General features: G+C 45.7%; 1 protein-coding gene across 1 annotated transcript in view; it reads left to right on the top strand.

Annotated features, from left to right (window-relative positions):
• Positions 1–21250, top strand: part of SCIN (scinderin) — a 49232-nt gene that overhangs the window by 12837 nt on the left and 15145 nt on the right. Inside the window, exons 5-10 of the mRNA XM_082193923.1 lie at positions 13627–13719; positions 13872–14004; positions 14138–14226; positions 15489–15704; positions 17236–17357; positions 18050–18140. Coding sequence (XP_082050049.1) covers positions 13627–13719; positions 13872–14004; positions 14138–14226; positions 15489–15704; positions 17236–17357; positions 18050–18140 — 744 coding nt within the window. The remainder of the gene's footprint in view (positions 1–13626; positions 13720–13871; positions 14005–14137; positions 14227–15488; positions 15705–17235; positions 17358–18049; positions 18141–21250) is intronic.

Genomic DNA, 21250 nt, shown 5'->3' with positions numbered 1-21250 from the left:
CCTTAATATATGATCCAGGGTATTAGAATCATAGAATTGGAGAGTTGGAAGGGACCCTGAGGATCATGTAGTCCAGCCCTCTGCAATGCAGGTCTATTCAGCTGTCCCATACGGGGATTGAACCTGCGACCTTGGCGTTATCAGCATCACGCTCTAACCAACTCAGTGGCATAGGAAGGGGTGCAGGCCACTCTGGGTGTCATTACTGAGGGGGGGTGACAAAATGGCAAAAATATGTGTTTTTAAAATAATTTTTTTTAAAATTGGGCTCATGACCCTTTTGGGGGGGGGACTCCTGCACCCACCGCACCCCCCTTCCTACGCCACTCATAGCTAGGTGAGGCGGGGGGCACTGGGTGCCACACGGTGGGGCCTGCAGCATGCCTGAGCCACACGTTACTCCTGAGGGGGAGGCGGTGGGCGGCCTGCCTGCAAGCTCTGCGCTGCTTTTTCAAGCAGCGTGGGGCTTGCGTCTGCCCACCGCCTCAGCAACCCTACAGCTGAGGGGGAGGCTGCAGAGAGGCTCCCCACAGCACGCCCTGCCTTGGCTCGCCTCGCCCCCATGGGCAGCTCATTTCACTCCTGGCTGCAGGACGTGCGCGCTGCACCGGGCACCCAGGCGGCTAGCTACGCCACTGAAACAACTGAGCTATCCAGGCTCCATTAGTTCATAGGTGGGAAAACTCAGGCCCAGGGGTTCATGCAGCCCTCCATGCATCTCTCTCTCTCTCTGTGACCCTTGACACTCTACTCAGGCCACACCCCAGTTCCCAATCACACCTTTTCTCCCCAGACCACACCTCTCAGCAGCCTTGCTTCACACCCTCCTCAAGGGCCTTTGCCCAGCTGGGATGTGACCTTGATGCCTGGTAGTGACTCTTGCTTGCCTGGGTGCCGGATGTGTGGAAACTAGCCTATAAGAGTAAAATCTGCATTCGTTGATCTGTCCACTTTTGCCTCTGGGTCTCCTCCCCACCACTGGCAAGTGTCCCCTGGAAGCCAACACAGCCCTCAGATTGCATAAGGCTCCCCACCCCTTTGGTACAGTCGCCAAAGGAATCTTCCAAGCTATTTACTAGCATAGACTGGCAGAATTCCATCTAAGTTAGTACACTCCTTTTTACAGCTGCAAAGACCTTGAAGCTATGAACGTAGCATTGCATGAGTACAATCCGCTCTCAGTTTATTTTTTAGGAGGTGGACTCTCCAGGACAGAATAAAAAAACAGGGGTATTCCCTCTGCCCAGTGATTTCATATAAAGTTTTCACCCATGTGTTTAAAATATGGGGTGTTTTCCTCTGTCCTTTTCTTTGGAAAAAGGTCTGTACCCTTTAAGCAGTTAAAAAAAAACACCCATGCTGGCATCATTCCAAAGTCAGTGGGAACTTCCTTATAGACTCCATTCAGCCATAAAGGTCAAACAGCACATTTCCCTAGTTAACTTCTAGATAAGATCACAGATCATTCAGGCAGATGGGCATGGAGTAACTAAAAAGGCACATGTCAAACATAAATGTATGACAGAATATGTCTGCTTTTTCCAATTTTTTTTGCACTGAAGTGCATGGATTTGAATTCGTTTCATAGAGTTTCTATGCTTCATATTTTTTTATTTACAATAAAACAAAACAAGTGGGTTTCAGTATTTTTAGGAAGTGTGTAAATTACCGTATTTTTTGCTCTATAAGACTCACTTTTTCCCTCCTAAAAAGTAAGGGGAAATGTGTGTGCGTCTTATGGAGTGAATGCAGGCTACGCAGCTATCCCAGAAGCCAGAACAGCAAGAGGGATCGCTGCTTTCTCTGTGCAGCAATCCCTCTTGCTGTTCTGGCTTCTGGGATTCAGAATATTTTTTTTCTTGTTTTCCTCCTCCAAAAACTAGATGCATCTTGTGGTCTGGTGCGTCTTATAGAGCAAAAAATACGGAATTTCGCTACTATGTTGTATTGATCAGGACGTTCAAAAATAAATCCCACCGCACTCAGTGGGGCTTCATTCCTACTCACAATGCATTTCGGATCATGTCCTCAAAATACCTTTTCCTAGGAAGGTTTTATCTTGAGGAACTTTGGGCAAAGATTTACCTCTTTCCAAAGAGATTGGCCAAATGGTTCAGGAAACATGTGGCAGTTGCTGGGCTGGCCCACCCGTGAGCTGAGGCGACCGTCTCAGGTGGCTGGATCCACAGGGGCAGCAGATCTGGCCTCCAAGGACTGCGCCACCCATGGCTGCCACGGTGGCAGTGAGAGCTATGCCATGCAACTTGGAAGCCGTCTCTGCTCTGTCTCTTTAGCCGCCCTTCATAATGCCGTCTCTGCAGCAGCCTCTTGGCAAATAGGAGGCGCTTCTGGTCTCCTCCCACTATTGTTCCCGATGCAGACCTTTATTTTGCCCTTGTTCCTGATGTACTGTATTTTTCGCCCTATAGGACGCACTTTTCCCCCTCCAAAAATGAAGGAGAAATCTGTGCGTGTCCTATGGGGCGAATACAGGCTTTCGCTGAAGCTTGGAGAGGGAGAGGGGTCGGTACGCACCGACCCCTCTCGCTCTCCAGGCTTCAGGAAGCTATCAGCAAGCCTGGGGAGCCCACGGGAGTTCCCACAGGGCTCCCCAAGCTGCGGATAGCAGCCTGCCGCCCGGCGCGCAGGGCGCCCTGAAGCAGAGCGCCCCACGCTTCGGGCAGACATCGGCCAGCCCCACAAGCTTGGGGGACAGCGGGGAGGCGCAGCGCCACCATCCCGCTGTTCCCTGACCTGGTTTTGGGAGGGAAATAAAGGGGGGGAAATTTCCTTTATTCCCCCCCCCAAAAAAAAACTAGGTGCGTCCTATGGGACGAAAAATATGATAGTTCTTCACTGGTAGAGGGTCCCCCCTCTTGTGGCTTCCATCAGGTGCCAAAATGTCTTGGGCAGTTGTAAAGGTGTGCAAGGACTCAGAACGACTTGTGTCCTACCTGTTAATTGTGTGAGCAAGATGCACCGGAAACAACAAATTCTTTGGCTTATTGGGCTGTTCTGGTTTTTATTTTGATTATGTATTTTGTGTAATCTGGTTTTTATCCTGAGACCTGCAGGTATAGGGTGGTATACAAATTTAACAAACAAACAAACAAAGAGGCAATAGATATATCCTTGCTCTCATAAGTGGAAGTCGAAAATGGAAGTGAAAATGGAAATGATTCACCACTGCCTAGACTGATTGGGATACATTTTCTACACAAAGGAGTCTGTTGTAGCCTTTGCCTTGGGTACACATTGAGCTGGTTCAGATGATCATATCACAAACTTACAAGTTGAGATTTGAAAAACAAAAACAAAAAAGTTTGCCTTCTTCACTCCTCCTTTTTTGTGAGACACAATTAAATTGGGAAGTTTCAAAATAACCATAGTTTCCCATTTGATCTGAACTGAGAAACTGTGGCTGCCAACTTCAGAACAAGCCAGAAGTTTGTTCAATATTCTGGCTTGTTTTGAAGCTATTAACCAGAATTTCTAAGTTTGGACAAAATGGGAAACTGTGGTTGGTTAATTTCCTGGTTATGTCATGGTTTCCTCAGAGGGAAGGAGCAAAGCGGATATGAGCACAGGTGAAAGGCTCATTCATATCTTAGCTTGTTAAGCAGTCATCTGATCTAAATCATTGCAATGCAGTTGTGCACCATTGGTCATAAAATGCTTGTAAGTTAGACTCTTGCCTCAGTGTTCCGAGAAAGCATAAGCTCTTCTCCTGACAAGGACAGGTGTCCTCTGGACTTGCCTCTCATGCTTTTTGATTACATAGTGGCTGTCACAATGGGGATTTTGGCATTTATTTGATTAGGTTTTCAACATGATGATAATTGAGCTAATCTCAAAGTAAACTTATTCCTCTCTACCCCATTCCCACATCCGTTGTGGGCTTCTGCTTATTGTATTGGGAAAAGTAAACCGAAAGATATTTTTAAAACAATTTGATTATTTGAGTAGGGAATATCCACTGGGCCAGGGTCCAGTAATTTCCATCTTTCATTGGTTGGGGACAAACATAATGCACTCAAATGCTGCTTAGAAAGTTTCACATGATATTTAGGCAAATTAAGATAAGCTAACAAGCATATCACCTGTGTGCCTTCGCCTTAATGTGAGTCGGGGCTTAACACCCCCCACCCCTCCACCCCCTATAAATGAGACAGACAGTAGATCAGTAGAAATGAAAAGATAAACAGTTATCCAAGCCATTAAAAATCCCACCTCTTAGTTCTACTTCCTTGACCAATTTGAGCCTCAGTGACCAGATTCAGCATCTGGCTTCTGCAAGAAGGGCTGGGAAAAACTCCATACCCTCCAACATTTCTCTGATGAAAATAGGGACATCCTATCATCATAATCATCATCCTCATCCCTCCCATCTGACTGGGTTGCCCCAGCCACTCTGGATGGCTTCCAACATATATAAAAACATAATAAAGCATGTAACATAAAAAGAAACTTCCCTATACAGGGCTGCCTTCAGATGTCTTCTAAAGGTTGTATAGTTGCTTATCTCCTTGGCCTCCAATATTTCTCTGATGAAAATAGGGATGTCCAAAGAAAAAATGGGACATTCCAGGATCAAATCAAAATCAGGGACTGTTCTTGGAAAATAGGGACACTTGGAGGTCTGAGACTCCTGTCCAAGAACCTGGTGACCCACTGCCAGATAGCAAACACACCGTAGTGAGTTAGATGGACAGTGGTTTGACTTGGTCCAGCATCATGCAGCTTCCAGTGTTCCTGAACATAGCTCTCTTGCGCTATGTCTCGCCTGATGCTCAGCTCAGTTGTTCTGGAGCAAGACTTTATTTGGACATTTCTGTCCTGCTCTCCATCCTAAGATCTCAGGACGGGGCATAGTTATTCATTCCTTGGCTTCCAGGATTCTGTCAGTGGTGAGATTGGAAACAACTTCTTGGGCTTTCATCTTCCCCCTTACAATGGTCATCTTCCTTCAGGCAATGGTAAAGAAGGTATTGAGAACACTAGGAGGATCCAAGGTTCAAATAGATAGGATCCCAATTCACTCGCTGATTTCTGCTTATGGAGAGAGGAGTCAGTAAGTAATGAGCCTACCTTAAATTCCAAGTTCACATAGTGTGATTGTGCTAGTGCCCTAAATGTTCTCCTGGCACCTCTTTCCTAAATCCCGGGAAGCCTCTGCCCACCTTAGGGAGGGAGGTGCGATGCTCACGCTCACGACATCGGGACCTTGTGACATCACATGTGTGACATCCCCTCCCCCATCATCCTTGCAAGCTGGTGCCTCTGGCCCCAACTGTTCCCCTATGAAAAATTCCACTGCACACCACTTCTGAATGGGGAAGGGTGGATAGTGTTGACGGTTTTGGGGAATATGTGGCCCTCCAGATCTTGTAGAACTATGACTTCCATCATCCCTTGGCCATCAGCCATGCTCGCTAGGGCTGATGGGAGTTGTAGTCCAGCAACATCCTGAAGGCCAAAAGCAGGCTTCCTCAACCTCAGTCCTCCAGATGTTTTGAGACTACAATTCCCATCATCCCACTGGTCCTGTTAGCTAGGGATCATGGGAGTTGTAGGCCAAAAACATCTGGAGGGCCGAGGTTGAGGAAGCCCGGCCAAAAGCTCCCCATTCCTGGTCTACAGCTTGCCATTTGCCAAGTTAGGTGCCTGAAGTACAAGATGTGGTACTTTTCCAGAGGCCTAAATGCCATTTTGTGTGGCTTGCTTAATGTTTCTTCACCTGACAATTATTGCAAGGCATTAATCTTAGACTTCAGGAGAAACTCTACAGTGGATGGTTGCCAATGCAAATACTCTTTAATTCCTTGAGCAAGCGGAGACACCCTTTTATTAGGTGTTTAAACAGCTTTCTAAGGCAATTACAACTCTTTTTTTTGAGGGGAGGGAAGTGCTTACAATTAAATTATAGTATACAGAATCTGCATGCTGAAACCTACTCATCTGTGTTGTGTGGTCTCCGACTTGGCATCATAACTACACACAAGGTTAGATCCTTAGACAGTTATAAATTACTTTCATGCCCTTACCTTACAATTATCAAAACAGCGAAGCTTTCTTTCACGCACTAGGCTATTATCACACAGCTATAATTCACTTGAGATAGAAATGGTTGTTGGTTCCATCTTCCGCCCATCAGATATGGGAAAGGTGGTAGGGAAAGGGGTGTTGTGCTGCCTTACCATAGAAGGAGTCATGGTTTATCTCCCCAGGAACCAAGCCCCTCCCTGCAATTATTCCAGGACCCACTTAAAAGCATTGTATCATCTGCACTGCTGGATGCCCAGATTCATTATGCTTAAAAGCAAATGGTCCACCTACTTTCTCATAGCCTTCTGTGCCAAGATGACATTACACTTGAGGTGAGTTCAGGGCTGGATTTAGGTTTGATGAGGCCCTAAGCTACTAAAGGTAATGGGGCTCTATATGTCCAGCTGTCCTTTGTCAAATTGTTGCTGGTTTTTGTGTTGAATATATGCTATATGGTAATTTATGGACCTAATATGTATCTAAAGCCATTTGCACATAACAAATAGGAGCCTACACAACACAAAACACTGTTGCTGTATGTAGGTTTTATTTTATTTGTTTTTTATCTTATATTTTGGAAATGTACATCCAGTTTTTTCCTTTAATTTTTTGGGGGCCCCCCAAGAGAGTGGGGCCCTAAGCTATAGCTTGTTTCTCTTATATGTAAATCCGGCACTGGGTGAGTCTCCCGATCCTTTGTTGCCAGATATCTAAAAACATTATGACCCCAGTTTTCAAGGCAGCATCCAAATTAGTAAAACTACAGTCCAATTGCAACTATCGAAACTATAAAACAACAGAAAGCATTAGTCAGAAGCCATAAGTGTGCTTCACCGTGGCCAGTTCTAAAGTCTTCATTCATGGGTAAAGTTGGTGCATCAGCCTAACTTGAGCAAAGGCAACCCTCATTTGATACCTGGGCTTCCAAAGTCGCCGTCCTTGCTAAATAGTGTGAAATCCTTAAAATCCTTTTCCCAGCTGGCTTACTGTAGAATACACAGCTCTCTTCCCTAACGTAAACAACTGTGCATTTCTTTCTAGTTTGTGCAAGTAGTTCCAAGGAACTTGAAATCGCTTTCCATTGTCCGATAATGAATTCAGTATTCAAGCACAAATATGAGGCCTATTGTTTGGTGGCATAGCGTGACATAAATATTTGTTTTGATCGGGTGGTTAGCTAGAAAAGAATGACTTGCAAAAGCCTTGTTGTCAAGACATGGCACTCTTCAGGGATAATTCTTGAAAACAACACGGTTGTGATGAGGAGGATTAATCATTGCAGTGATTTGTGTCTGAGAATCTTCCCATGGCTGTAGCAGCTGCAGCTCTGAGGAAATCTTAATTAAATTATGGTCATGGATATCATGAGCTGATATGACTGGATGATTTGGTCTAGTGCTTCTGCAAAGCTAGCTTTTCCCGGGACTCATATCAGCAAGAAAAAAATAAAAAAGGTCAAATAACGTTGAATTATGTGTGTGTCATAAGCATTCATGTAAACATGACTGCTACTTTTAATTATTGTACTTATAGTTCTATTACAGTGACGCGGGTGGCGCTGTGGGTTAAACCACAGAGCCTAGGACTTGCCAATCAGAAGGTCGGGGGTTCGAATCCCCGCGACGGGGTGAGCTCCCGTTGTTCGGTCCCTGCTCCTGCCAACCTACCGGTTCGAAAGCACACCCAAAAGTGCAAGTAGATAAATAGGTACCGCTCCAGTGGGAAGGTAAACGGCGTTTCCGTGCGCTGCTCTGTTTCGCCAGAAGTGGCTTAGTCATGCTGGCTACATGACCCGGAAGCTGTATGCCGGCTCCTCGGCCAATAAAGCGAAATGAGCACCGCAACCCCAGAGTCGGTCACGACTGGACCTAACAGTCAGGGGTCCCTTTACCTTTACCTTTAGTTCTATTACTGTATATTGGATTTCTGTTTCTTTTGTGAGTTGCATTGGATATTCATTTGAACCAGAGGGTCGGGCTGAAGTATATAATAATATATAATGAAATAACAACAATAATCTCAACTCTCAAAATTGGCTGCCATATTCAGAGAGGTTCATAACAACAAGCCCAGAAACTAAGAGAGCTAAGTACTTTGACTGATGCGAGAGTATTTCAGAGCTGTGAGTATGGTCCATTATCTGTTATGGTTTTTGAAGCTGAGTGCTCGCCTATTGCTGAACAAAGGGAAAGAGATTCCTAATATTTATGCAAGATCTATGTGTAGAGTGTTGTAGTGTAGAGAAGAGAATTCATGCCACCTCAAAGTGCACCTTACAAAGTGCTTTCAAGCAGCAAACGTTTTATTATTATTATTATTGGAACGATGCCAAAGTGGAATGCCTTGTGTTGTAGAAAATTGAGAGTGATACACTGTGAACAAAGAGTCACAATACTTATGAAGCTGAAAATTGAAAAAAAGAAATGTTGCCTGGTGATTTCAATTCCATCTTGCCGTTTTACAGCATCCTAAATAGGGACACATTGGGTTGAATGCCCTGGTGCAATAAAACCTATTTGACTGCATTGTACAGCTGCAGGAGAAGGTAAAATAATAAGTACCTGGGCAGAAAAACTGTATCTTCCTGAAGTCTTTTGTCTTATTGCTCTAATTTCTATGGGAAGCCTTCTGTTAGAAGCAGATATTGTCATTCTACATCTCTGAGCATTCTACTCGTAATCTTATATACTAATAGTGAATTCATTTCCTCAAGTGCCAATGCTTATACAGCCAGCAAATATTCATAATAAGAGAACTGTGCAAATTGCAGAGCTCAAGTTGTTAAAGAGGAGAACAGTAGGAGTGTACAAGATTACCCAGGTGGATACAGTAGATGATCTCCCATATTCTGGAGTCAGTGGATTGAATATGGCGAAAGGCATTTCTAAATCTCATTATGTTTCTTAATTGGCATATCAAGGCCAAGACGTCTGTGTCACCAACAACTGCATTACGAACTACCTTTGTTAATTATGCAATTTTCACTGTTGACATACTTTCTGCATTTAATTTTCCTCTGACCTCATTGCTTACAATCCACTCCTAACCTGCCACTCCCCTGACCTCTGATCTATTGCATCACTGCAGCTTACTGAGAAGGAGAGGAGGGAGGCGGCAGCATAGTTGGCAAGGTGCGAATGCCCTGGCAGGAGCACCAAACTGGCTCTGGTGGAGAGCTTGCACCACTCTGACCTCATAGTTGCGTCACCCTTCCCGCTCTGCCTCTGATAGGCAACAAGAGGTCAGGTGGGCGCCAACCCCCACCATGCTGTCCACTACTGCCTTATATAAAAGATTTGTACCTGAGAAGACAAATCAGCCTCTCACTGGGCCATTTCCTGCCTGACATCATGATGGGCCTGTTGGCGATATTTTTATCAAATCTATCAGCCACTAAGTGACAAGGGCTATGCATACAGGTTATTTATTCATTTATTTAGATATGCCTGTCCCACAGTACGAATACATAGCAAGTTTCGCTACTGCGTTTGCCAGCTGAGAAATGAAATTCTGTTTGCATTTAACCTGATACAGCCTTTTTATAGACTCTGTAATAATATTTATCTTGCTGAGAGAGAAAGCCGTATAGGTAGATGGCTCTTTGAAATATATAAGGTGTTCTCCATCAGCTACCTTTGCACTTCTTATCTTGGCAATTTCTCCCTTATCAAATATTTACGTTGTCAACGTGCCCCTCCTTGTCTAAATATAAGTATCTCATTTGAATGGGTGATACTACATTGCACTTACCTTATTTCAGCTAGTTTGACTTTAAGCCAAATTCAGCCGGCCCTTCACTGGTGAATAGGAGGAGAATTATAGGAATGGTGTCATATCTATCAGCTGGTGCATATGAGGCAGCAAGCCATATTGGGTTACTATTTTGCTCTGTGCTTGAGACCTAGATTTAGAAACTTACCGTAAACCAATTTTAAAACTTTTTTATTAATTTTCTCTTGCTCTGTAGCTATAGCATTCATGAATGCCTCTCAGCTCCTCTTTCCTGCGTGGGTGGTTGCTGGTTGGTTCCCTCTTTGTAGCCACAATTGCTTATTTATTTTGTTGTTGTTATTCCAATTTATTTTTTTAAAAAATTATAACGCCAGATGAATTGTCCAATGCATTTCAACCAGTTTCCCTTCTATCAGAAGGTACTGCATTCCTATATCCACTTATAAGGAAGCAAGTCCTATTGAATTCAGTGAAACTTCCTTCAGAATCAGCATGTGTTGAGTTAAACCACAGAAGTTCAATTCACCTCTGATGAAGGCATTTGTGAAGCACGTTTAGCAGTTTGTTCTATTTCAGCACCTGGTTAAAGTTCACCTATTCTTCTTTTTCTGGCTGGCTTTTGTGCTGTGGCCATTAAAAGGATTTGATATACTCAGTACATAAGGAATGTATTTTTGGTTCTGTTTTCCAAAACTATGGGTTGACGTCACTTGGATTTCTCCCAAGATGACCACGTGGGAGAACATCTGAACTGGCTCCTTGGCCCACCCTAATCTGTGTTTAAGTTATTAATTCAGCCTGCTCTTCCACTCCCCCTCCCTCCAGCACCATAAAAGCGAAGGTTGTTTTAAGCCACTGAGTCAAGTCAGGCTTCTCCAGCCTGACTACAAATTCTACCATCCTTGATTATTGGCTTTGCTTTTTCTCTGGGGGTACTCAGGGGTAGGTGGCGCTGTGGTCTAAACCACTGAGCCTCTTAGGTTTGCCGATTGGAAGGTCGGCGGTTCAAATCCCCGCGACAGGGTGAGCTCCCATTGCTCTGTCCCAGCTTCCAACCTAGCAGTTCAAAAGCACAGCAGCATGAATAGATAAATACGCACTGCTGTGGCGGGAAGGCAAACAGCATTTCTGTGCGCTCTGGCTTCCGTCATGATGTCCCATTGCACCAGAAGTGGTTTAGTCATGCTGGCTATATGACCCGGAAAGTTGTCTGTGGGCAAACGCTGGCTCCCTCGGTGTCAGGATGCTGTCAGTGGCTCCCAGCTAGTTGCCCAGAAAAATATAAAGACAAGGAAAAGTTTCTTACCGTCCTTTTTTATTTCAATCTTTATAGAGAGAGGCTATAGAACCCAGCCTCTTGGATCATGGTGTTGTCCTGAGTGAATCTTCACACCCCGTCTCTCCCACTTCCTCAGTCGTCACTTCTACGGGTGCTGCTATGTGCCCTCTGTCTTCGAGCTCTTTGCTCTCCTACTTTTAAGGCCCGCCGGGTTCTGGGAGATGGAGGGTCTGGAATGCTTTCTAATGACACCGTGTCAGCCAGCTGCCACTTCAGTTCTGCCTGTTCCTCCTCTCCCATTATTTCCCAATTTTTACCCTCATCCGCCTCTGAGCTGTGACCTCCTGCAAACCACTGTTGTAAATCTATACTGTCTTCTTCCTCCTCCTCCCTGGGAGGGTCAGGATGGGGTCTCCACCATTCCTCCTCTGCCCAGTCCCTGACACTTGGCCTCAAAAGTTAGATGAGCGCCCCAACTCCATAGTCACCTTTGACTGGACTTAACTGTCCAGGGGTCCTTTACTTTTACTGTTTTTTACCTTACTCAAGGGTAGGCAGTACAGCTGTACCTTGGTTCTTGAGCAGAATGCGTTCCGGGAGTTTGACTCCCAGAACTGTTCAAAAACCAAGGCGCGGCTTCCGATTGGCTTTCAGGACCCTCCTGCAGCCAATCGGAAGCTGCAAAAGTGCCAGACATTCGGCTTCCAAAAATTGTTCGAAAACTGGAACACTCACTTTCGAGTTTCGATCGTTCGGGAGCCAATTTGTTTGGGAGCCAAGGCGTTTGAGATCCAAGGTACGGCACCTTAAAACACACACACACAAAGTTAAAACTTCATGTGAGTATTGGCACCTTTTATTCTTAAAAAAAGGCACTTGATGGGACCGAAGGGAATCTGAAACATCTGTAGGGTTCTTGGTTGGGAAAACCTCAGTTAAGTTATTAACAGCCCCGGAGAGGGGAAACCCACAACCTGAAAATGCAAAAAGTTTGTAAATATGAAAGACATGCCCATAGCATCCCTGGAATGGCCATTACAGCCCATCAGTCAGGGACTATACTGATGACACCTATATGCTGCTCATACACAGAAGCAGCCAGGGCACTCAAAGAAGGCAATGGCAAGATTCCCCCAGCACACAACCCTGCACAGGCTGTGTCCTCCTTGTTGAGATTTCCATTCCACCTTAAGGAGCAGACATGTGGAACTGTTGCGTGTCACATGTCTGTTTACATTCCAGAAGAGCTTGCTGGGAACTTCCGTTGTGTATATAGCTTTTGCTTTTAGCTGTTCTCTCTGAGAAGACGGAGAGAGACATGTTTCTTTGTCCTGATTTATGATTAATAAATCTGTAGTTGTAGTATGCTTTCACAAGCCTCACGCCTATTCTGTGTGCACAGTTCGATCTGCTGATGGTGTGCCCTGGCTTTGAAGCCTGGGTCGCTGATTTATGTTGGAGCAGAGGGTGATGAGTCTTTGCAGTGGGATGCCTGGAAGGAGACGGCCCAGCTGGGGCTAGCCAGCTGGCCTTGCGCCCTTTGCATGTTGACACTCCTGAGCAGCCATGGCACAGAGGAAAGGGGGCTTTCATTCTTCTCCCATGCTCTTTTCCCAAAGGAATTCATGCTCCCAGGCTTATTAGTTGCAGACAGGAAAAAATACAGCTACCACTGTTCCTGCCCTGCCTCCTCACTTCATGGCTAAGAGCAGAGTCTGGGTGGATCTGGGAGTGATGTCTATTGGAGAGACGTCATCACAGAGTGACAACCTGAATCCCACCCCTCCTCACCCCTAGCACTGTGGCTCCAATTCAAATCATCTCCCAACCGGCTTATTGCCCAAGAAAAATATCACATTTGTATATCCCATCACAGAACTTTTGTACCATGCCAAATGTAGCCCTAAATCATGCAACATCTTTTTTTTAAAAAAAATTCAATTTTCAAAATTATTCCAGATTTCTCACGACGCTGCTAATAAAGCCATAACTAAAAATGACTGGGTTTTTCTTTTTCTGATTTTGTTTATTTACTGTATTTTTCGCTCTATAAGATGCACCAGACCACAAGACGCACCTAGTTTTTGGAGGAGGAAAACAAGAAAAAAAATATTCTGAATCTCAGAAGCCAGAGCAGCAAGAGGGATCACTGCTCAGTGAAAGCAGCAATCCCTCTTGCTGTTTTGGCTTCTGGGATAGCTGCGCAGCCTGCATTCGCTCCATAAGATGCACACACATTTCCCCTTACTTTTTAGGAGGGAAAAAGTGAGTCTTATAGAGCAAAAAATAAGGTACTTACTTGAGTCTGGGTGCTTGGCTTTTGTTTCTTTTTATCACAAACATGGTGAAAGGAAGAAGGAAACAACGTCTGCTCACGTGAACAACAAAAATAACCCATCAATCCTAATTTAAACGGGCACATTAATCTAAGCAGTCCATCTTTCCAAATAGATAGCCAAACAAGCAGATGATAACAAGATTATATGTTCAAATGAAGAATGGGGAGTAAGATATTCAGACCTTTGAGTAATGGATGGTGAGCGTTTTATCTTTCTCTTTTCATTCTGAAGGTCTTGGGACGGAAACCAGAACTTCGTGAGGGTGATGATAACGATGATGAGGCTGCTGATATTACCAACAGGAAAAGTGCCAAACTCTACATGGTATGAGCATAATTGCCAGCTTGCTGCAGGGCTGTTTCTGAACAGAATCCTGTTTCAACTTTAGAAGTCATGACAATATGTGTTTGCTTGTTTTTTAATTACTTGAATGCAGATTTGTAGCTGATCTAAATGTGAATGTCCTGCATCCTTAGGTATCAGACGCCAGTGGATCAATGAAGGTTTCGATTGTTGCAGAGGAGAATCCTTTCTTGAGGGCAATGCTTTTGTCTGAAGAGTGCTTTATACTGGATCACGGAGTAGCTAGGAAGATATTTGTGTGGAAAGGTATGTGGCAAATCTCTTTGCTTCTCTTTTAACATTACAATATTATAATTTACCATTATAATCAACAAATGCTTCTGGGAGTTTCGCTCTCCTTTTGCCATTGTAATTTTTCCTTCTGCTTTGTTTTAACAAGGTAAAAATGCTAATCCAAGTGAGAGAAAAGCAGCCATGAAATCGGCTGAAGAATTCATTCAGCAAATGAATTATCCTGCCAACACACAGGTATACCTATGCAAGGAACAACCGTACTTTCCGTTTTTCCCCAAGTAAACCCCCCACAGGTGACTAAGGTCACTTCCAGATGACCTGTTTGCCTGTTGTTCATCCTAATTTGTTTCCAGGGAGGCTAGATGACGTTGCTTCAATTGATACCTCACACTTTGGGGTGCATTTTCCTGCCACTTTTCTTGTTGCAAAAGGTGTGGTTTTGCAGGGGTAGGTGGGGAGCATTTTTGTTGTGCACCCATTCAAATTGAATTGCGCAACCTGAATTTGCTGGTATGTGGATAAATCACACCAGAAAACAGTGGCAATCTGAAACTACCCTGAGTATAGTTTATATAAGGCCAGCCACTGGTATTATTATTTATTATTTTTATTATTATTATTAGAATTTATATACTGCCCTATACCCAGAGGTCTCAGGGCGGTTCACATAAAAGGATCACAGTATATAAAATTAAAATAAAAGCAATAACCCAATAATGCCCCCCAAAAAGAGATATATTTTAAAAGGGTATGGAATGTTGATCAGGTCAACCAAAGGCCTGGTTAAAAAGGAACGTTTTTGCCTGGCACCTAAAGGTGTGTAATAAAGGCACCAGGTGGACTTTCCTGGGGAGAGCATTCCACAGACGGGGAGCCACTGCAGAGAAGGCCTGTTCTTGTGTTGCCACCCTCCGGACCTCTCGAGGAGGAGGCACACGAAGAAAGGCCTCAGAAGATGATCTCAGGGTCTGGGTAGACTCATATGGATAGCGGTGGTCCTTGAGAAATTGCAGTCCTAAGCCATTTAAGGCTTTATAGGTCAAAACCAGCACTTTGAATTGGGCCCGGAAACTAATCAATAACCAGTGCAGTCGGACCAGGGTCGGTGTAATATGTTCAAACCATCTTGCTCCGGTGAGCAACCTGGTATAGGGGGCTGAGGTAGAAATGATGAGGCCAGTCTAGGAACACTCTCACTTAAAAGTTCAAATACACTCCCCCTTCTGATATGGCAGCATGTTAAGGAAATACACCATTGCGAAAAAGTGGCAAAACTGGGGATGGGGAACCTGCAGCTCTCCAGAAGTTGCAGGACTGTCATCGCCCTTAATCACTGGCCATACTTGTGAGCCCTTGCTCCTGTCTGGTATATATCTAGAGACTGGGTTAACTGGCGACTGTTTCTCTTCTCCTATACATTAGCACACAGCAGTACTCTAGGAAAGAAGGAGAGCTGTCAGTTGTAGGCTTTCCAACCCTTTGCTTCTTGGTTTCAGATTCAGGTTCTTCCAGAAGGAGGCGAAACACCGATCTTCAAGCAGTTCTTTAGAGACTGGAAAGATAAGGACCAAAGCGATGGCTTCGGGAAAGTGTACGTCACAGAGAGAGTGGCGAGGATTGAGCAGGTTGAGTTTGACGCTACCAAGTTGCACGAGTCTCCGCAGATGGCAGCCCAGCACAACATGGTGGACGATGGCTCTGGGAAAGTGGAGGTATTTGTTGACATCTAGCTCCCGGGTTTCTCTTTTAGCTGCTGTTCTGCTTTACGGCTGTAGTTTTGCAGTACAGACGTACCCTGGATCCCAAACACCTTGGTACTCAGACATTTTGGCTCCCGAACGCTGCAAACCCGGGAGTGAATGTTCCAGTTTGCAAACGTTCTTTGGAACCCGAACGTCCAACAGGGCTTCCGTGGCTTCTGATTGGCTGCAGGACCTTCCTGCAGCCAGTCAGAAGCCGCGCTTTGGTTTCCGAACGTTTTGGAAGTCGAACGGACTTCCGGAATGGATTCCGTTCAACCTCCAAGGTACGCCTGTACTTTGCACCTATTTTCTCCACTCCCATACAAATACGTCTAGTACATGGTTTTATGGGGGGGGGGCACGCGCTAGATTGTGTATGTGACATACAACTGAGTCTGAGAATTACCTGGAATCCGAACCCTGTAAATGGGGGAAGGGCTCCTCTGAATACAGAATCCTCTGCAAGTGTGGAGAGGTTCTGTTATGACTTCTGCTTTTAGCACTGTTACAAAAGTTGGGTGCCTCCCGCCGAGCAGTAGCAAGAGTCCAGGGTGCTCCAGGCACTCACCCCGGGGTCTGTGCTCCTTTGGAGAATCAAGACACAGAGGAGTATGTCATAGCTTTAAGAAATATGCTTTGTTCACCTGTTTACACCTTCAGTTTGCATGCGGGGGGGGGGAGTCCAGATCCTACAGCATGGTCATTTCAAGACAGGCTTGGACCCCACATCAATGCAGCCCTGGAGCCCAAGGCATCTCTCCCAGCAGACCTGCAGCCAGCCTGCCCAAGATGGATCCCAGTCTCTCTTCTTCCTCCTTCTACACAGCAACCTTTGCCCAAGACTCCCTTTCCCTGTCACCTCACAACCTTCCAAACACCCATTCACACCTCAGGGCAATGGGGAAAGGACAGTTCTCTTCTATTGCCTGTGGCCTTGTATTGTTTCTTAATGGGCCTTGCTCGGCCAGGTTGGTTTGCATATGCAACCTAGGAATTCCTCTGCAGCTGGTATTTCTCCTTTCATACCCCAAATAATCAAAATCCTACCATTTATTAGGGATATCCAAAATTATAACAGTATTATACTGGAGCCTACTATACTTACCGTATTTTTCGCTTTATAGGACGCACTTTTCCCCTCTTAAAAACTAAGGGGGAAAGTCTGTGCGTCCTATGGAGTGAATGCAGGGGGGAGGCAGGCAGGAAAAGCCCCCAAGAGCCGCACACAAGCTTTGCGCTGCTCTTGCGGGCTTTTCCCCAGGAGGGAGAAGGGACTGACGTGGCTAGTCAGTCCCTTCTCCCTCCTCGTAGAAAAGCCCACAGGAGCCGCACGCTCCTTAAAGGGTGTGCGGCTCCTGTGGGCTTTTGCAGGAGGTGGGGGAATTGCCGCAGCCGCGCACAGCCTCTCCAGCCAGGAGAAGCTGTGCAAGGCTAAAGAAGCCAAGGCAGCGAGCGTGATCCATCCCACTCATCCATCCCCGTGACATCTTTCATGTCTTAGATTTGGCGCGTCGAAAGCAATGGCAGAATCCCTGTGGAACCTCAGAGCTATGGGCAGTTTTATGGCGGAGATTGCTACATCATACTGTACACCTATCCCAAAGGACAGATAATCTACACATGGTATGTTTAATGGAAGCCATGCTGCTTCTTAGCTTACTGTTGTTTTTATCCTCGATGCGTTGCAAGGAGCCTCTCTGAAAACCAATATCCCCTTTGGCGGCCGCAAGATGTTTTGGTGCCAGGAGCAAAGGACAAAAAGATCCCTCCCCTATTCCATAACCGGAAGCTGATTGGACTGGTAGCTGAAACATCCTCTCCGCCCCCCCCTCCCGGAATCTGCCACCTGAAGGAGCCACCTCACTCTGCCTGATAACATTATGCCTGCATCAGGCCTTCAGAATCGGACTGAGTTGTGCTTTAAATAGCTAAATCTGCAATAGGGGCACTCCAGCTTTGGCCTATGGGAAGATCCCACCTGCCTGAAACCGTGGGGCATGACCCAGTTCTACATTCTAGAGCGAAACCTGAAGGGATTGACCTGAGGAGTTCTTGGATAGATGAGCGATCACCTAATCCATTATCTCTTCAGGTCCCACATACTCCATACTTAATACTGCCCTATCAATAACCTCCCTGAATCTTTTGGATGGGGTCGGCTACTCATTTGGGGGGTAAGCTTTGCAGTTCCGAAGGCAATTGCGGGTTCTCCCAGCTGGTCACCTCTGCCACTCCCATGTGCTTTGACTCCTATAGTCAGGAGCTTCACCTTTCTAAGGGGACTTGCGTTTTATCCTCATCTTCTCCATCCACAGGCAAGGAGCTCATGCCACCCTAGATGAGTTGACTACTTCAGCGTTCTTGACAGTTCAGCTCGACCGGTCACTAGACGGGCACGCAGTCCAGGTTGGTGCCTTCCTGATGAGCCTGAAAATATTGATGGTGCAAACAGGAGGTCACACAAGCAACTTGAAAGCTGCATTCTATTTCTTGCATACAGCGGTTCTCAACCTGTGGGTCCCCAGATGTTGTTGGACTACAACTCCCATCATCCCTGAGCTCTGGCCATCTGGGGTGATGGGAGTTGTAGTCCAACAACATCTGGGGAACCACAGGTTGAGAAAGGCTGGAAGCCCATGCTCCCTATTGTCCTCCAAATGATTTAAGGGCAACTATCTGTGAGCGGGAAAGACAAACACACCCACCCTGTACTTGCGGGAGCTCCTGTGTCTTTGGAAACCCTAGAAAAGCAGGGTATAGGAGGCTTCGCCATTGCAGGTTGTAACTTGTGGTCACACGGAGGGAGATTGAGATGCCCACTTCTGTATGTTCCCCCTTCATTGCATATTTAGTTAAGCCCTATTCAAAAACAGGATCACAATTAAGGTTGGGGCGGGAAGAGAAATTCCATTAAGTTCCCATGTAAAGTCGGACCTAATTTGCACTTTCTGAAATAATAATGCAAAGTAAAATACAGTTATCCTTCAACGACACACTTCTGCAGCCAAGTAATATAAACAAAAATGCATTTGCTAGTGTAAAAGGTTAACATAGTTGCATATATTAGTGAAAAGAACATGTGGAAATGCATTATATTAACAGAAGCTGCTTTGCAAAAATGTGCATATTAGGCAAAATTGCATACAGAAGGGTGTCAGGAGAAATCCACAGTGCTGATGAGTTTTTTAGGAGGGCTTTCTGGAAAAACAAAATAGCAAACTCATGTGGAGAACTGAGCTCCACACTGGAAAAAATGAGAACCTGAGAGACACCAAAACTGACCTTCCATCCTTAATCGCAATACACTCGTGGTGCAACTATATTTTATGTCACTAGATGGCACTGCAGGCTACATTACAATAAAAGGAGGCTCTTGAAATATTGTTTACCTTTGTAAGTAGTTCTGCACCATGTTTCCCTGGGAGTCTTTGCTGGACCTGCAAATGATTGCCTTCTCCGTTGCACAGGCAATTTGTGGTGTGTGAAGTTGGTTTCATTTGGCCAGCTCCTCCCTTGATCACACCTGTACATCCCATTGCAACTACCTGCAAGGAGCGCAGGACGAAAAACTGGCTTCCAAGTCCTGCACAGGTTGTGGGGAGGTGGAAGGAAGAACTTCCTGCAGTCTGTGGACATCTGAACAGTTTCTCTTGATCTGAACAATTCCCAAGTTGCACTGAGGGGGAACGCTGCACTACAGAACGTGGACTAAATTGTGGAGGGCGCCAATGAGATTGTGACTGACATGGATTAATGTCTGCCTCTGTGCAGGCTGAAATGCCTATTGTGGTGGGTTGGGAGATTCCAGTCCCTTCCCTTCTCACCTGTGAGGAAGGTGGGTTCCTGATCTCCTGCCCCTGCTATCCTGTTCAGCCGTTAGGGCAGGTCTGTTCCTTTTGTGAGCAGTCAGTCCAAACACAGCCTGCCCACTCCTGCCTAGCATTTATTGTGGCCTGCCCTCCCCTTTTTGTAGTCTCGGCAAGCCGAGCAATGATCAGGTGCATACATGGACTCTATGGGTGGAGTTGCAGACAGAGACACAACTTTTGTACGTCTGCCTTAGGACTTTGATAAACCCCCTTGCAAAATGCCAAAGGAAGCCATTGTGCTCTTTGGCGCTTGTGCAAGAGAAGCGCCACATGTTCAGACCACATCCAGAACATGTTTAAAGCATGGGAACTGTAGTCTCTTAAGAATACTGAGAATGCTAGCTGTAAGGGGGAACTACAATTCTCAGGATTCTGGGGGCAGGGAGCAATGTGATTTAAATGTATGGTTGGGTCTGACCATAGTTTAATGTCCACATGCTCCCTAAGGAAGCAGTTGTTCAATCACCATCCGACCCCAATTCTATCCATCTGTATGGGGCAGCTTGCTTCTCATCTGTTGCCTGTGTCCTTCCTGCACCACCATTAACAGCCATGGGGCTGTTCATTCCCTTGTGAGCAGCCTTCCAGAGGCTGCATGCTGGTGGTGGCTGGAGCCAGAGGCAAATATTAGGTGGTAGCACGGATGTGACTCTTACCTCGGTAGAGTAGGCAGCATCCCAGATACACAAAGTCGGAGGTTTCTGCGCACAGTCTCCTTCCTCCATCCCAGAAAAGCAAGAGGTGTTATCATGATTCCAGCTTGGAAGTATAACCATAAAAACAAGCACCTTGTTCACCCCTGTCTCCTCTTCTGCTGCTGTTTCCCATGGGTCAAATTTTAGATTGTAGGCTCCTCGGGGCAGGGCTACCTATCCTCTTGTATTCTGGTTAGGTGCTGGGAACATTGAAGGCGCTTTATAAATATTAGCAAGTACCAAGTCTTTGACACATGGCAGGTTGGGTGCCTCGGAACAGGCTGTAAGAGATGCTTGCAATTAACTTGCAGCAGGAACAGGGAACCTGCAGCCCTTCACGTTTTGTGGGACTGCAGTTCCCATCATCCCTGACTATTGGCCACGCTTGCTGGGGCTGATGGAAGCTGGAGTCCACCAACCCCTTCTGTGTAGCATTGGACTATCTGAAATCTCAGGTGCCTGAGTGGAAGCATTCATGGTCCATTGATGGACATTAGTATTTCTATTCTCACTGCACTGGAGTGTTGGTGCTGACCTTTAAAGCCCTAAACGGCCTCAGCCCAGTATACCTGAAGGAGTGTCTCCAATCCCATCATTCAGCCTGGACATTGAGGTCCAGCTCCGAGGGCCTTCTGGCGGTTCCCTCACTGTGGGAAGCCAAGTTACAGGGAACCAGGCAGAGGGCCTTCTCGGTAGTGGCTCCCACCCTGTGGAACACCCTCCCATCCGATGTTAAAGAAATAAGCATTTATGCTACTTTTAAAAGACATCTGAAGGCAGCTTTGTTTAGGGAAGTTTTTAATGTTTAATCCTGTATTGTGTTTTTAATATTCGATTGGGAGCCGCCCAGAGTGGCTGGGGAAACCCAGCCAGATGAGCAGTGTATAAATAATAAATTATTATTATTAGATAATGCACCCCAAAGATCAACTGATAATGCATTCCAGGGATC

The sequence above is a fragment of the Podarcis vaucheri genome, assembly GCF_965113315.1.
Source record: "Podarcis vaucheri genome assembly, chromosome: 12".
NCBI classification, from domain to species: domain Eukaryota; kingdom Metazoa; phylum Chordata; class Lepidosauria; order Squamata; family Lacertidae; genus Podarcis; species Podarcis vaucheri.
This window is presented reverse-complemented; position numbering and strand designations above follow the sequence as displayed.